This window comes from Haliotis cracherodii, unplaced genomic scaffold (assembly GCF_022045235.1).
Source record: "Haliotis cracherodii isolate W230 unplaced genomic scaffold, xgHalCrac1.p SCAF_6, whole genome shotgun sequence".
In the NCBI taxonomy this organism is placed as follows: Eukaryota; Metazoa; Mollusca; class Gastropoda; order Lepetellida; family Haliotidae; genus Haliotis; species Haliotis cracherodii.
In genome coordinates, this window is record NW_027266319.1 from 50,842,007 (window position 1) to 50,859,631 (window position 17,625).

Below are 17,625 nucleotides of genomic sequence, written 5' to 3' on the forward strand. Positions count from 1 at the left end.
CCAGCTATATGACGTCAGTCTGTAAATAATCAAGTCTGGACCAGACAACCATTGGCATGAACATCAATCCACACAATAGTGATTGGATGGCAAGCATCGACCAAATCAGCAAGCCTGATCCCGTTAATCGTTCTGATGGCAAGCATGGGCTGCTGAAGACCTATTCTAACCCGTATGTTCACGGGTGCCTCCATCAATGGTTGGCAAGACAAAACACAACACATGGTCTCTCGGTGATATAACAATATTTATTTAGAGTATGAAAATGGCACATTTAAACACAACAATATTTATACATACTGTACATTTTCAGACCGTTGATTTGACACGATGACAACACTTGATAGCCATGTATATCTAATCTACTAAAATAGCTTTGCATGATGTCTTAATCTAAGACATGACCAATTCAGAGAGTTTAATAACCTGATTTTTGAAAGAATTATGCATCTAAGTTTACAGTCGTTAGAGAAGTTTTAACAGGTTACTCCAGAAACAGGTATGTCAAATAAATGATTACACTTTAAACTTTACATATTAGCTTGTATAGTGTACAGAACTAGTGTAACACCAAGTAATATTGCACTGAAATTGGACATCACTATCGATGAGATAACAAGGTCCTATCTTGGTAACTAGATGCAACTAGACAAAGCTCAACCACCTGACCAGTAACCATGATTTCTGTATTGTGTGCTAATCCCTGAACAAGAATTGGGTGTCTACGTAAATGCTAGAGGTTTATCCAAACCTAATCAGAACATATCCAACTCTCCTCAGTAAAGGTTTCAGGCTACAAACACTGCAAAAAACCCACAAGTTACAACATCTTTCAAACAGGTCCACATCCTAGCACCCCTTAATTATTTTAGTTCAGTAGAATTGAATATTCCCACTGATAAAAAAAAAAAAAGTGACAGAACATCCCATTTAAATTGAATGATCTGTACCAGGTGGTCATGGAGACAAAGGTCACTTCCAACTCTTGTTTTTCTGGGGGCAACCGCTATTTATTACTTCTCCCTGCTCTTTTATTAAACATTTCTTTCAATATTGTTCACAATCATTTCGGCAAAATCGTGAGTGAAGTGATGGATAGATAGCACAACTCATCCTTATTTACAGCAACCACAGTCAGATTACCGCTATTGTATTTGCCTTGTAAATGAAACAATCTGAATTTGCTGCTGCTTCGGTGTCCATTTAGTTTAGATATTGAGAAACCCGATGAATCTTGTATTATATCTGTGGCCATATTGACTTGCAGGAGAAGAAGAGAAACCATATGATATTGGAACCGAACATTGAGTGAGTGAGTTGGCCTCCGGAACCATACATTGGAATATTGAGTAAGGCCATTAACAGTATTTCAGGATTGTTACAGTGGCAAGTTAGCTCAAAGTGATGCAGGACATAAACGTTTACCACTTTGGTATCTCAAGCACTCACATGGAACTGATCAAACCATGAACAAGTAAGGGACACAACTCCACTCAGCAAATTGAATAAATTTGTGTTTTACATTTCTCAGTTCAGAAAGACAAATTTAATAGAAATAATATTGTGTATAATTTTTTCATAATTAGTATGGATGTGTGAATTGTGTGTACACAGATACAATGCTGCAGTTGTCCATGCAGCACTGATCCGAACCCTTACAAGCGTGCTCACTGACCACCAGGCTACCTAAACATTCCTACCCGGGTAGATCCAGGGTAGAATAGGTCTTCAGCAACCCATGCTTGCTGTAAATTGCGACTATGCTTGTCGTAAGAGGCGACTAACAGGATCGGGTGGTCAGGCTCACTGACTTGATTGATGCATGTCATCGTATCCCATTTGAGTGGATCGATGCTCATGATGTCAATCACTGGATTGTCTGGTCCAGACTCAATTATTTACAGACAGCCGTCATGTAGCTGGAATATTGCTGACAGCGGCGTTAAACAAAAAAACAAACAACAAACCTAACCATTCCAGTTCTAATACAGGAAATAGAAATGTAATCTGAAGGGGCAGGTAAGCCTTGATGGGAGGCTGAACAATCCCTTTATGGGCTTAAATAACTGCCATGGGTACAATTATCCAGGGAGTGGGTAAGCAGGGTTCTAGGACCATTTTCCCAAACAATAATGCAGAAATTGTGCCAAGTTGGAAGTGAAACCCATGTCATATGATTCTAACCAAACCCATTATCTCTACCACCCTCCACCCCACCATGACGACCACACTAGTTGAGTCGATCATGTATATTTTATCAGCTTGTCATATTGCATTAATTATTCATTAGTAATAATTACGATTTTGTAGTCTGGTAAGTTGTGAAAAGGGTCAACTCATCATCCCTGCCCAGCTCTTTGACCTGACGACCTGACGCAGTATAGAAGTATTTAGCATTACATGATCAGACCTGTAAACTCTCCCATTCATCCAGAGATTCAAGCAGGATTCAACCTGCCTATTCTACATTCCATATTTAATTTACCTGTTTTCTTATCACACCATTGTGAGTCAACTTACCGATCTCCTTTTAACAATGTTTGACTTGGTCACTGACAAACATTGTCTATTTACATGTGCCACTAAACAGCTGCTCACAACACATACAAATCTGCAATGACGATAGAGCATCTTTCAATCATAAAATTCCTCTCATAATAACTAATTTTTACATTTCAAAATGGCATGTTTTGATGCTTCCACTATTACTCCAAGAGATCAAAATTGATGAGCCAGAATATTTTCAAACATACTTGAAAGGTTTACAATAAGCTTGAGTGTTCTAGTGAAAACCAGCATTCTTACAGTCATTGTACGTATCAGAGTCTTGGACTAAATCTTGATGCCTCAATCGTATTATGATTGCATATTACACTACACACTTGACATCTTGGGGTTATACATTGACATGACAGCCTGCCAATCAACATGGCTCTTATTAAATTCCATAATTTACATAAATCTTAAAATCCCTGAGCATAAGAACATATCAAGTGACTGGTTGAAAGGAGATGTTCCAATACAATCTCAGTCACTGACAGTACACATGAGTCCAGGTCAAGGTGACACGAAACAGGTCAAGGTGACATGAAACAGGTCAAGGTGACACGATACAGGTCAAAGTGACAAGATATAGGTCAAGGTGACAAGATACACATCAAGGTGACAAGATACACATCAAGGTGACAAGATACAGGTCAAGGTGACAAGATACCAGGTCAATGTGACAAGATGCCAGGTCAATGTGACAAGATACCAGGTCAAGGTGACAAGTTACCAGGTCAAGGTGACACAACACGGGTCAAGGTGACAAGATACCTGGTCGATACTTACGAGAAAACCTAACATATTTATATACTGTTGACAAAAACATTAAATGTTAGCACAATATCTGTCAGTATCTTGGATAAGCACTCATCCTGAAACAAGGATCTAGTTCCAAGAAACACTGATACTATGAGAATTTAACTGACAGATGACATACATAACGGCAAATAAATCATAATGCCAAGACAGAAACAAACGTGATGTGTCTTTCGCTAAACATCCACAACTATAATCAACAAACCACACAGCGATAAGTAGATTTAGTATTTTACTGAAATAATACTCCCAAAAAGACCAGAAGTTTCTTTTTAATTTAAACTATTTGCCACTGAAGGAAGTAATCTCCCTACAATCATAAAGACCAAATGCAAAAAATGAAAGGTATTGTGACCATGACCTTGACCTTCACTGCACTGAAGGAAAGTAACAGGGCTGTCGAGAGAATGAGAGAGAATGGTGTTATATGCCATATTCAGCAAAACAGCAGCTGTATCATGGTCAGTCAAAGCTGGGCCTTCAAACCAGTAGTCAACAGTATGATCACTCAGTTGTTCTGAGCCAGCAGTAATTCTGATCACCTATTCCCCAATGTGTTAGCCCTTAATGAATAGTAGGATGCATACTGGACCATGACCCCTTCCTGTGAGGAACAGAAGAGAACAGTTTCCACGGTAAACTGAAAGGATTGACAATAGGCTCAGATCTGGGAATTTACATCAGTCTGAGCAACAATGAAAACATTTCAACAAATGACTAAAATCGTGACCATATAAACATGATTAAGAAGTGACAGGCAACTATGAACACCTATCCTGTCAGTAAATACATTAAATAGAAATCCACAAATGATATGTCTAAAATGCCACTACGAAATGACACTAATCGATTGTGAAACTGAAACAGTGTGAATAAATACATGGTACATGCAGGTGAAATAGAATGGTATCTACACACAGTAACCATGGTAACAATTGCAACGAAGCACCGTCTTGGAGAACACATGTTCCTTGCCTCCATGACAGACAACCAACACTCCATTGGGGTACCTACAATAAAATCTACAAGGACATTCCTGCCAGTCGATATTTCGTGTGCTTGGGGTAATAGCTAACTCTAGGCCATACTATTTCTCTGATTTACAATTACAAACAATCCTTAAAATATAATCCCCCCAAAAATCTAAATTTGATACAGGCATATTTTATCCTGTAGGATCTAGTTGCAAATATTTTTCGACTCTTTGCAGAAAGTAATTTGTTATGTGATGACATATAATATTGATATTTAATGAATTCTTCAAAACTTTGGCATGTGTATGCAAAATTACACCAAGTCTGCCAGCTGATGCTATGAGACGTACATATATTTTGAAATAACAGTTCATGTGACCATGTTATGGCCAGCATCAAATTACAAGCACATTTCACATTACAACAAGCCTTGTGTCTCCCTTAGCCAATGACTATATGATACCCTTTGTAACAGTGTGCGAAATCACTCAATGTTTCTTTTGTCCGTTCATGAGATCACTTGGTCTGCTGTAACCATGGCAACTCTTGTGCGACTTTCTGAGTCTTTGTCTTCCTTGGTCACAGGAACTGCCAACAGTGCATATTCCTAGCCAGTGTGCTTTGTCAGACAGGTGTACAGTTCAGCCTGATTCACCCTACAACACTAGTCTATTGATACTGTTCCTCCAGGACCCTGTGATCTGTTGTGTGGAAGAGGTATCAATGAGGAATAATGTCACATACGGTTACCATGGTAGCATGACAACTTTGAAGGGGTGACATTACCTGCTGTAACCATAGTTATAGCAGCAGTTACCATCATGTATCCATGGCAGCTGGTCCACATCCTTTGCCATGAGATGCTATCACTAACATTTCTGATATTCTCCAGACACAACCCTAACCATCATCTTCAAGTGGCTGATGTCTAGACAGCACTGGTCTTACATGATACCATGCCAGGACCACTGACCTTCCTCCAGGTTAACTGACCTTCACCCAGGACCACTGACCTTCACCCAGGACCACTGACCTTCCTCCAGGTCCACTGACCTTCCTCCAGGTCCACTGACCTTCACCCTGGACCACTGACCTTCCTCCAGGTCCACTGACCTTCACCCAGGGCCAGTAACTTGGTATTCCTCCAGTGGTTTCTGCATGTCACATATCCAAACATCGTAACCGGCCCTAGCTCATGGTTAGTATCTCAACACGAAGAACCTTATTTCTGTTCACCCCAACGATCAACACAGGATATAGTGAATTCCTGAAATCTTGTCAGAAGCATTATCATCCTAGTGCTACGCCTTTTCCTCTGCCTCCCATCTAACCACTAGGCTGAATGAAACTGACATCACAGAATAAGGTAAGTTTATCCCAGAAGGTCACAGATCCAACTGACGTGTTGTCCTACGTAAGACGTCTGTTATCACAACACACAATATTTGTGGTGAATTCCACAACATACAACATTCGTGGTGAATCCCTGTCCTCGCTGAATCCTGTGCCTGCACATTTACTTGTTGCCATCTGGTTGACTCTGACCCTGACCACCCCCATCCTGAGACATGGACTGTCCGTAAGAGTTCTGGCCATAGTTGGCCATCTGACTAGACTGGGACTGCATGGGGTTGCCCATTCCACTCATGGGGCCGAAGGGCATCATCGCTGGCATGCCGTACGGCATGTACATGGAAGGAGAGTTCATGAACGACTGCATACCGGGGTAGGGCAGGGGGTTGGGGGCCATGCCGTACATTCCCGGGTGGAACGGCATGGGCATCTGAGGAACATTGGACTGGTTGCTAGAGGTTGTGGGAGGGGCTTGAGTTGAGTTGTGACTGTTGTCGGTTGTTGAGGCAGGTGTCGATGCTGCTGGAGTCTGCTGCTGCGATTGTCCCATCCCGCCGCCCATCATCCCGTGCCCGCCGCCCATCATGGGCATGGAGCTTGCCATGGGCGTGGACATGGGGTTCTGCATGCCAAATGGCATGCTGTAGCCCATCCCGGGCCCTTGGCCCAGCATTGACATGTGGGATGGGTAGGGGTAGGAGCTGATCCCTCCGCCGGGGAAGTAGGGGTTGTGCATCATCTGTGGGTTACCTCCCCCTGACGACCCTGACAACTGATGTGACATCCCGGCTCCCATGTTGTAGTAGTTGTTGGACCCACCGAAGCCGAGATTGTTGTTGCTGGTGTTGTTGTTGAGGTTGTAGTTCATGGCACTGTCAGTCTCCCCATAGCCCCGCTGGCTCGGCATACTGGTGTCGTCAGTGCCTGAAACAGTCAATGTAGGATCATCAGCAATGAGATGATTACAGATGAATATATGAGGAGAACATCAGTTGTTCATAACAACTGCAGTTACCTCCAGTGATGGAGTTGTGCTAGTTGCCATTTTGAACAGTATTTCAGTTATATGATGACTAGCCAAACTGCCCGGACCAGTTTTAAAGTATCCTAAAAGCTGGTAGAATTTCAAACATTTTTGGGGGGTATTGTAGTCCTAAGTGACTCATAGAATATTCTGAACCAATTCTCAAACTTTTAATTTTGCAACAAATTGAAACAGATGTTTCACAGAATATGAAAGCACGGCTAAGTTGAATTTGGTTGAAATTTGTCAATATTTGTCTAACTTAACATCAGGAAAACAATCTGGGACAAAGTTTTTCCTGGCCATCTGAAATTTGACCACTGTTAACCTATTTGATTGATTTGGCTGTTTCTAAAACTTAGCCGATCATTCATGAAGGCTCATCAAAGCGTAGTGAGCGAGTATGGTTTTACGCTGCTTTTAGCAATATTCCAGCAATACCACGGTGGGGGACACCAGAAATGGGCTTCACATAATGTTCCCATGTCGGGAATCGAACCTATGTCTTCAGTGTGACAGGTGAACGCTATAACCACTAGGCTACCTGACTGATCATCCAGAAACAAAACATTGTGTTAACACAACCAGTCAAAAACCAGTTGAAATAAAAGATATAAGCATCCTAATTGAAATAAATAAATAAATAAATAAATAAATAGATAAATAAATAAATATAATTGTAAGTATATATGGTGGAAGCTGCAACTAAAAAAACACAATGGAATATATTATTCCTGATAAAATAATAATTTCAGATACAATTTCTTCCGACCCGAAAGTAGCGTTGTAGCGAGGGATCACTGTAAATAAATAAATAAAATATAAAATCTAAGGATAAGCTTGTTACCAATGTATTCAGACAGAGGCAGCAACAAAGCATAAACAACAAAAGACAACAAATTTTACCAGATCACAAAAGTAGCTTTGGTTCATGGGTTTTAATAAACCTACTATCAGCAATTGTGAGTGTTTTCAATGCCTCTGCGAACAGTATTTGCTTGTTTGTTGTTTAACCCCGCACTCAGCAATATTCCAGCTATATGACAGCAGTCTGTAAATAATCTAGTCTGGACCAGACATTCCAGTGATTGACATCATGCGCATTGATCCACGCAACTGGGATACGATGACATGCATCAACCAAGTCAGCGAGCCTGACTCCCCTATCCTGTTAGTCGCCTCTTACGACAAGCATGGTCACCTTTCACAGTAAGAATGGGTTGCAAAAGACCTATTCTACCCGGGTCTTCATGGATCGAACAGTATTTCAGTTATATCACAGCATGTCAGCTTGATGGATGAAAGTCCGACGTGGTGCAGGTCTTAGCTGTTTACCACATGAAACCATAAGCGCTGGTACGGTGCTGACAAACCTATCTAGGATTCAAACCCATGATCATAGGTTTCGGGCATACCTAAGGGATGCAACTCTGAATCTCGAACTGTGGCACCCTAGATGACATCAGACATGTGTACAACTTTTTGATAACATCATCTGGTTTATTGCATGTAGCGACTTTCCGATGAAGATCCTTACACAGTTATCAAGCTGGAGTGGATACTCTACATCAAATGTCGCTATATGCAATAAACCAGAAGTTGTTATCCATAAAGTTGTGTGTTTTCTTAGTGATATCTATCAATATCAAAACTAAAACGATCCATTCAGTTAAACATAAACATGATTAATTGGAGTTGTTTCTGAAAACAGAGTGATTATTGCTTGTCACTGCATCAACCATCTTGTATATGATTTACTAACATACATGCAATACTACAGGTGACAGAGGAGAGAAAGCACACACGGAGTGGTGAAACATATCTGTAGTGCATTGAGGACTACTGACCACTTTAAGATACACAGTGCAGTGTCATGATAGTCTGAGTGAGTGAGTGAGTTGGGTTTAACGCCGCTTTTAACAGTATTCCAGTTATATCACCGCATGTCAGCTTAATGTGGGAGGAAAGCCCCAAGTGAGGCAGTTCTCAGACGTTTACCACTTCGGTGAAACCCACGAGAAACTGGTTTGGTGCTGATAAACCTTGAAACATAATTGGGGCGAACCGGGATTCGAACCCACAATCATAGGTTTCTGGTGTGCCCAAGGGACGCAACTCTGCACAGCAAATCGCGGCACCTTAGACGACTGGGCCCCCTGTGCCCCCCGTGATAGTCTGAACTGAAACCAACTTGACCACATAACATCAAGCATGCCCACTACATACTAGTCCTGTCACTACAATTTGTGTTTTTTGGTGATATCTGACATGGCAATCTTGAATACGCTCTCAGCTGCAATCTCTTATATAATCTTCACTGACATGGTAATTTTAAATATGCTCTAAACTGACATGGCAATCTCGGATATACTGTTGACGGTCGTGGCAATCTTGAATACGCTCTCAGCTGACATGGCAATCTCTAATATAATCTTCACTGACATGGTAGTTTTGAATATGCTCTAAACTGACATGGCAATCTAGCTTGGATATACTGTTGACCGACATGGCAATCTTGAATATGCTCTAAAATGACATGGCAATTTCAGATATATTCTTGACTGACGTGGCAATCTTGGATATACTGTTGACTGACGTGGCAATCTTGGATATACTGTTGACTGACACGGCAATCCTGGATATACTGTTGACTGACACGGCAATCTTGGATATACTGTTGACGGTCGTGGCAATCTTGAATACGCTCTCAGCTGACATGGCAATCTCTAATATAATCTTCACTGACATGGTAATTTTAAATATGCTCTAAACTGACATGGCAATCTTGGATATACTGTTGACGGTCGAGGCAATCTTGAATACGCTCTCAGCTGACATGGCAATCTCTAATATAATGTTCACTGACATGGTAGTTTTGAATATGCTCTAAACTGACATGGCAATCTAGCTTGGATATACTGTTGACCGACATGGCAATCCTGAATATGCTCTAAAATGACATGGCAATTTCAGATATATTCTTGACTGACGTGGCAATCTTGGATATACTGTTGACTGACGTAGCAATCTTGGATATACTGTTGACTGCCATGTCAATCTTGGATATGCTCTAAAATGACATGGCAATTTCAGATATATTCTTGACTGACGTGGCAATCTTGGATATACTGTTGACTGACGTGGCAATCTTGGATATACTGTTGACTGCCATGTCAATCTTGGATATACTGTTGACTGACATGGCAATCTTGGATATACTGTTGACTGACATGGCAATCTTGGATATACTGTTGACTGACATGGCAATCTTGGATATACTGTTGACTGATGTGGCAATCTTGGCTATACTGTTGACTGACATGGCAATCTTGGATATACTGTTGACTGACATGGCAATCTTGGATATACTGTTGACTGACGTGGCAATCTTGGATATACTGTTGACTGACGTGGCAATCTTGGATATACTGTTGACTGCCATGGCAATCTTGGATATACTGTTGACTGACGTGGCAATCTTGGATATGCTGTTGACTGACATGGCAATCTTGAATATGCTCCAAAATGACATGGCAATCTCGGACATGTTCTAGATTGACATGGTTCCCTTGAACAACTTTCAACTTTGGATATAGACTAATCAAGCTATTGCTAACATGTCAAACAAAGACACATTCAGACATACATCACAAACCCTGATATGTTTTGACAAAATCTAAAATTTCAGATATTTTGGAATACAAAGAAAATTTCAGATACTTAGACTTAACTGACAGCTTCAGATATGTTTAAGCCCAACATGGCTTCTGAATGAGTGACTTTTAGGCCACTTTAGCAATATTCTGGACACTTCACAGTGTTATGTTTAGACTGACGGGACCATCTCAGACATGTTTAGATTGACGTGTCCTCCTCAGATATGTTTAGACTAATGTGTCCATCTCAGACATGTTAAAATCAAATGTCCATCTCAGACATGTTTAGACCTAAGTGTCCATCTCAGACATGTTTAGACTTACCGGTAAGTGACCATCTTAGACATGTTTAGACTAATGTGTCCATCTCAGACATGTTTAGACTAATGTGTCCATCTCAGACATGTTTAGACCTAAGTGTTCATCTCACACATGTTAAGACTTAAGTGTCCATCTCAGATATTTTTCGACTAATGTGTCAATCTCAGACATGTTTAAACTTAAATGGCCATCTCAGAAATTTTTAGACTTAAGTGTCCATCTCAGACATGTTAAAAACTTAAGTGTCCATCTCAGACATGTTTAAACTAATGTGTCCATCTCAGACATGTTAAAATCAAATTGTCATCTCAGACATGTTTAGATCTAAGTGTCCATCTCAGACATTTTTAGACCTAAGTGTCCATCTCAGACATGTTTAGACTAATGTGTCCATCTCACACATGTTTAGACTAATGTGTCCATCTCAGATCTTTTTAGACTAATCCATCTCAGACATGTTTCAACTGAAGTGGCACTCTCAGTTATGCCAAGATCTTTCTGTCAATCTCAGAAACCTTAAGTGAGTGAGTAAGTATGGTTTCATGTTGCTTTTAGCAATATTCCAGCAATCTGGGGCACAGGAAAACTGGCTTCACACATGGTACCCACGTGGGGAATTGAAACCAGGTCTTTGGCGTGATGAGCCAACGCCTTAACCACTAGGCCCCAGTCACACTCAGACTCACAGGTCAACAGGGTTTTGCCTAGCCTTTGAAAACTGGGAGTCATCATGACTCACTGCATAGTTTTTGAGAGTCATGATCACAATCATTTGTACAAGATATTGCTAACAAAATACAATCTAAGAAATATTTGGATAAAATACAAAATACACTGAAAATCAAAACAATTTATGTTACAGTCTATTGGCTGTTTTGTAGGAACTTGATTGATTAAAATATTTTTCGGCAAATATGACTCACTTAAATTATTCAGAGTATTTTGAATTAAAATCACATCTAATATGTGGGATTTCTCACTATGTCAAAACCCTGATGACTCACTCAGAATATCATCACACACATGTTCTCAGCTGACAGGGCAATGTCTTAACATTCTAGGCAAGGAGTTGAAACTTACTTGGCAGCTGTGAGGAGGCAGATTCTTGTGAGGTGGTGGAGTGGCCTGGGTACACTGGCTTGGGTAGGTAAGGTGACATGGATACCCCGCACGCTTGCTGGTTTGACCCGAACTGGGCTGTCAGGTGGGCCAGCGGGTTACCAAACATTGACCCTGACTGCACCGGTGGCTGGGAGGAGTGAGACTGAGGGGTCGGTGTCGGGTACTGTGATTGGGCCATAGGGTTCTGTCTGGAGGACTGTGATTGGCTCTGTGGCTGGACCTGAGACGTGTACGGAGGATGTGTCGAGGGCTGTGATTGGGCATATTGGGTTGAAGTTTGATTCTGTGCCTGATTGTGAGTTGGCATGGCGGACTGCGAGTGCATCTGTGACTGTTCTGGACGTGAGGAGTCTGCCATATTGCTCGGGCCACCGTATTGCGAGTGCATTTGGTGTGATGATGGGCCTGCTAGGTTGGACATGGAGAAGTTGGAAGACTGTGAGTTATTTGACATTATGGATGAGCGGGGGGCCGGAGGCTGATGCTGGGGGTAGGGTGACGACTGGGGCTGGGATCCAGGCTGGGACGGGTGGGTCTGTGTGATGGGGGTGGATGAGGGTTTAATTGAATCTAAGTCTAGAAGTGTACTTGGGGGTGAAGTGGTCTGAGTAGACTGTGGAGGATGTGGAGCTGCAGCAGCAGCAACTTGTGTTGGAACAGGCTGAGGAGGAACCGAGTGGGTTGGCGCAGATGCTGTGGCTACTGGGGGAAGGGTAGGAGGAGCACTAGGTTTGATGGAGGGCGGGTTCTGTGTAGGCTGACTGGGGGTAGGTGGTGAGGGAGCTGGCCCGGTCATCTTGGCAACGGACTGGTCAGCAGGTAGTACCGAGGTTGTGACAGATGGACTGGGCTTGGTGGGCTGGCCAGATGCTGAGGCTGGAGAGAGAGCTGCAGTAGAACTACCAGACTGAGAAGCGACAGATGACATTGATACAACAGCTGATGAGTTGGAAGAAGAAGATGGTGATGATTGCAACACAGTGCCACCCTTGCTCCACCTACCAGAGTTCGGGACACCTAACACACCAAATTCCGGGAGTCTCAAGTCCTTGTCGCTACTTCCAGCGGGCGAGGAACTCCCGGACACTGGCTGAGAGTCTGATGTGTGTCCGGGTGAACTCGAAGCTGACATGTCTCGACTGGAGTCTCCAATCTCACTCATGCTAGACCTGTCAGGGCCTGACAAATGTTCCGACTTGGAACTTCCGGGTTGCTGGGACTTGTTGAGAATCTTGTTAACGGCCTGAGTCTGAGAGTAGATGGATGCCAGCATGGAGGTCCCCTGGCCACTGCCTCCTGCAGCAGGACCGCGGGGCATGATCACACTGGTTGGGGGCCCTCCAGACTTGAGTGAGATGTTGGGGCGCACTATTTTGATACTTGCGGGTGAGTTGGAATTGAGGTTCTTGGTCTTGGGAATGACAATTGTAGTGCATGTTGACTTTGCCTTTCCTCCTGGAGCACCTGTAGTGAAACCACATCAAATTAACCATCCAACATAGCATGCACATATGTAATCATCAGGTAAGGTGAAATTGGGTGTAACATCTCATCCAAGATTATTGCATTTATATAGCAACGTGCATGTACGTGTGTGAGTTTGTGTGTGTGGCTGCTTGTGCTCGTCTCGTCAATACCTCACCTGTCAATGTCACTACTAGCATACAATATGTGTCATATTACTCAATATCTCACCTGTCATTGTCACTACTAGCATACAATATGTGTCAAATTACTTAATACCTCACCTGTCAATGTCACTACTAACATAAAATATTAGTCATATTACTAAATGTCTCATCTGTCATTGTCACTACTAGCATACAATATGTGTCATATTACTCAATATCTCACCTGTCAATGTCACTACTAACATACAATATGTGTCTTATTACTCAATATCTCACCAGTGGCTTTGGAAGTGGAGAGGGTAATGACACCTGTCGTCGTGGTAGTTGCGACTCCAGTCACACTGGTGCCTCCTGTTATATTGCCCGGAGTCTTGGAGCGCACTGCGAACAGCTTGCCATCACTGGTTCGAATGTATACACCCTTCAGAGTCTTTATAACAAGCACCTGTTGGCCTGCAGGGATTCTTCGAGGCATACCTGCTTGTGTGTTTGTGTTGTTGCCTGGCAACACAATATCTGAAGCAACAATAAAACATCATTAAATTCAAAATAACACTAAGAGCATGTTTTAAAGAAATTACCTTAGCAGCCACAGATCAACAGAGACTATTATTCCAGTCATATCACGGCGTGTCAGCTTAATGTGGGAGGAAAGCCCGAAGTGATGCAGGTCACAGACATTTACCAATTCAGTGAAACCCACGAGCATGGGTATGGTGCTGACAAACCTAGAAACATAATCGGGGCGAACCGGGATTCGAACCCACAATCATAGGTTTCTGGCGTGCCCAAGGGACGCAACTCTGCACAGCAAATTGTGGCACCTTAGACGACTGGGCCACCCGTGATCTATGGAAATAGTTTGCCTGAAGTAAAGTGAGTGAGTGAAGGTTTATTGATGCCTCAGTCTGCAGTATCATAGCTACCTGTATCATACACAACTCTGGACCAGGAAAACCAGTGACTGAAAGCATGACAAGAGTCATCAGGAGATGACGTATTCCCCATGGTCTCTTTTGGCTACTTATACCCCACTTTTGGTTCATTGCCATTAGATACCTTCAGTTCAGTGTATAGCAAGTTTCAACAATAAATATTTAACGGTTTGGGAGTTCTGCTGCGGAAACGGAAAATAGGAGGGCTAACGGACTGACAGACAGACAGTGAACATGGTGATCGCTATATCCCTCCGTTTTTCATACTGGGGGGTACAAAATGATCTACACCATCAGGGCTTTCTGTCAAGGTTGACCACCTCTTATGATGGATTGCTGGGAACTTCAGGGTTAAAACTTTATTTTTATTTTCACAATACAGCAGAAATGATTTGCTACAAAGTTGCCACCTAGCTAAAGGTAAAAGTGGTTGTCCAAGGAAATGTCGCCAGTCCTTCCTGAGGTTTGCTTGTCACAGACTAGTGAACATACGTTAATTCCGAACTCTGGACCTATTCTTACCCAGGGCCCCATAAGAGGCCTGAATCTTAAAGATTTGATCACTTGTGATGTTTCAAAGCTTTTCAATGACCTTCAATAGGATCAGATTTGATTTGCTCCGATCCACTCAAAACCAGGTTGAGAGTTTGTACCTGTCGTCGTGATGACCTGATGAACTGTGACCCCGGGTCGCACGATGGTACCAATGGGTGCCTTGCCATCTGCCTTCAACCTCATCGGTACTGGAGTGGAGATCATTGGCTTCACACTGGCCACAGGGCGGGATGGGCCCACACGTCGTATATACGCCCCCCTGTAATGTGGGAGAACACAATGATGTATAGCAAAAATCAGGAATGAGTGGAGTGAGTGAGTATGGTTTTACGCCACTTTTAAGCAATATTTATACAAACCTGTAGAGGTTATGAATTCTCTGATGAAATCCTCCTTGGGGCACTTATTGCATTTTCCTTGCTCAAGAAAATCTACATGACATAGTTGTAACCATTTTCCTTAATAAAAAATGTTACCACACAAAAAACTTCGTTTTTGTATGATAAACAACCACCCTTACGGGGCCTCACCCCCAACGGCGCCTCATGCCAGGGGGAGCAACTCTCACCCAAATCACTTTCCATATGTCAAATGCTGAAGGAACGTGGGGAGGTGGGTGGCCTTGCCCCAAGGAGGATTTCATCAGAGAATTCATAACCTCTACAGGTTTGTAAAATTCTCTTTCTGATTAAATCCTCCTTGGGGCACTTATTGCATCAAGACAGACTCCAAAAGATAATCTAGGAAGTGGCATCCGCCAGCAACCGGCGTAAATAAATACATCGTATTTGATTATTCAACAGAATAAAAAATTGAGTTCAATAAATGGAACCAACCTTATCGTGAGGCACCACTGTTGAAAGGCGGGGGCTAGAGACAGGGCGTGGTCGACCATATATTATGATGAAGCCTGTTTTTGCGGCTTGTCATAAGTTGAGAACTCGAACCCCCCCCCCAACTTTCTTTTTGAACCAGTGATATAGGGGCATAGATCACGAGAGACCATAACCAGCGCTGAGCTAGGCCAGAGGGTCCCCGAGGATCGAAGGAGTGCGTGTGCAAAATACGAGTATTATCGAGTTGTAAGGACTGATATTTATCGACCGCAGAAGATAAAATCCGGACCATTACTGAGCAGTATAACCGGAGGTGGAAGACAGTTATTTCGGGATCGGCTGACATAACACGAATGTCGCCTACCCGTCTGCCGGAAGTTACCACCAGAGGGTGAAGAGAGAGAGACGACAGATCCCGAAAGCAAGGAACGGACAGGCAACCGAGAACGATTGACAAGTCCCCAGGGGGACTCATCCGCCGGACTGGCGGTCGGATCCTGTCCACACCTGCTAAAAAGCGCTGCACTAATGGGTGTGCACCCAGAAGTCTAGAAGTGGACGTGAAAAGCTGCGATAGCTGTAGAGTACCCTTGGACTGTTGATGCGGCCAGGCCGTCATCTAGTCGCGACTGGAGAAACTCAAGCACGGCTACGAGATCTGCAGAAAAAAGATCTGCAATCCCTCTATCGACACACCAGGGCGCATAGCAGGCCTATCTATCCTCGTGCTGAACATTTGTCGAATCCCTCCGCGAAGCCAGTATTGTGTCTGCAACTCGTGCAGGAATACCGCTCTCCTGGAGGCGATTCCTGACATTGGCCAATGCCCACAGAACTGTCCGTCTAATCTAGCTGGAAGGCGTCCGGTGCCACCGACCTCGGGTCGTGGACTCGGGAGCAGAACGTTTGTGTCTGGTGATTCACCCCAGACGCAAAAAGATCCACCTGTAACGGCCTGTATAACAGGTAGAAAATCCTGAATATCCCCGGGTCGAGCCTCCACTCGTGAGGAGTGAGGATCCAACAAGACATAGCGTCCGCACGGACGTTGTCCACCCCTGGGTGATAAACAGGTAGCACCCTGATATCGTGAGAGACGCACTATAGCAGGAACTGCCACGTCTTTCGTCGAAGCAACGGAGACGCCGTTCCCCCTGCTTCCGGATGTAAGTCATCGCCGTTTGGTTGTCCATCTCTAGACGAACCACTTGGCCACGAAGCAGATCCGGGAAGCGTTGGAATACCAACCTAGGAAACTATGACTAGGAAACAAGTCTAGTAGAAGCCCTCACTTTCCTGTCCCTCGGGACCCGGTTCGATCGCAGCTTTCATAAGAAGTGTGTCGACCTCGGCACGGAGGAATTCCACCTTCTCTCGGGTAGCAGGCACCGGAGTGTGCTTTATCCCGGAGAAGGGGAGGGGCGGATAATGTTTCCACCGAGGCAAATGGCCATCCCTTAAAGTGGACGGGGTCCGGGGATTGTGATGTAACTGTCTCCCATTCCTCAGGAATAGAGCCAGTCGGCCGCCTACGGGGACATCCGGCTGGAGGCAGTGGACCCCGGCTGTCGGCAGGTCGATAACATGCGACTGTGGGTTCACCCGGGGCTCTTCGGGCGCTAATGGGAACCCATCATTCCCAGCCCCGCAAAAAAGCTGTTGGCCTCGACCAGCTGCCTTGCCCCAGCCCGTGCCTCTCTTGCTCCTCCCGGCGCCCTTATACCTGAAGGAAGCGGCGGCTTCCAAGCAGGTGTGGAAGTCTGACCCGTGCGTTAGCGTAGGAAGGGACAAGTGGAGAGGCCCGCTTACGCGGTTTTAACGCTTGGTACCTCCAACAAGGCCTTAGAGTCTTTGA

The 17,625-nt window shown here is 43.7% G+C and overlaps 1 protein-coding gene across 1 annotated transcript in view; it reads right to left on the reverse strand.

Annotated features, from left to right (window-relative positions):
* Positions 1 to 234: 234 nt before the first annotated feature.
* The window catches only part of LOC139446177 (helicase ARIP4-like), a 44,351-nt gene continuing 26,960 nt past the window's right edge, over positions 235 to 17,625 (reverse strand). Inside the window, exons 19-22 of the mRNA XM_071227481.1 lie at positions 15,033 to 15,193; positions 13,721 to 13,960; positions 11,772 to 13,277; positions 235 to 6,614 (exon numbers count right to left, since the gene is read on the reverse strand). Of these exons, the coding sequence (XP_071083582.1) occupies positions 5,854 to 6,614; positions 11,772 to 13,277; positions 13,721 to 13,960; positions 15,033 to 15,193 (2,668 nt within the window). The 3' untranslated portion in view covers positions 235 to 5,853. The remainder of the gene's footprint in view (positions 6,615 to 11,771; positions 13,278 to 13,720; positions 13,961 to 15,032; positions 15,194 to 17,625) is intronic.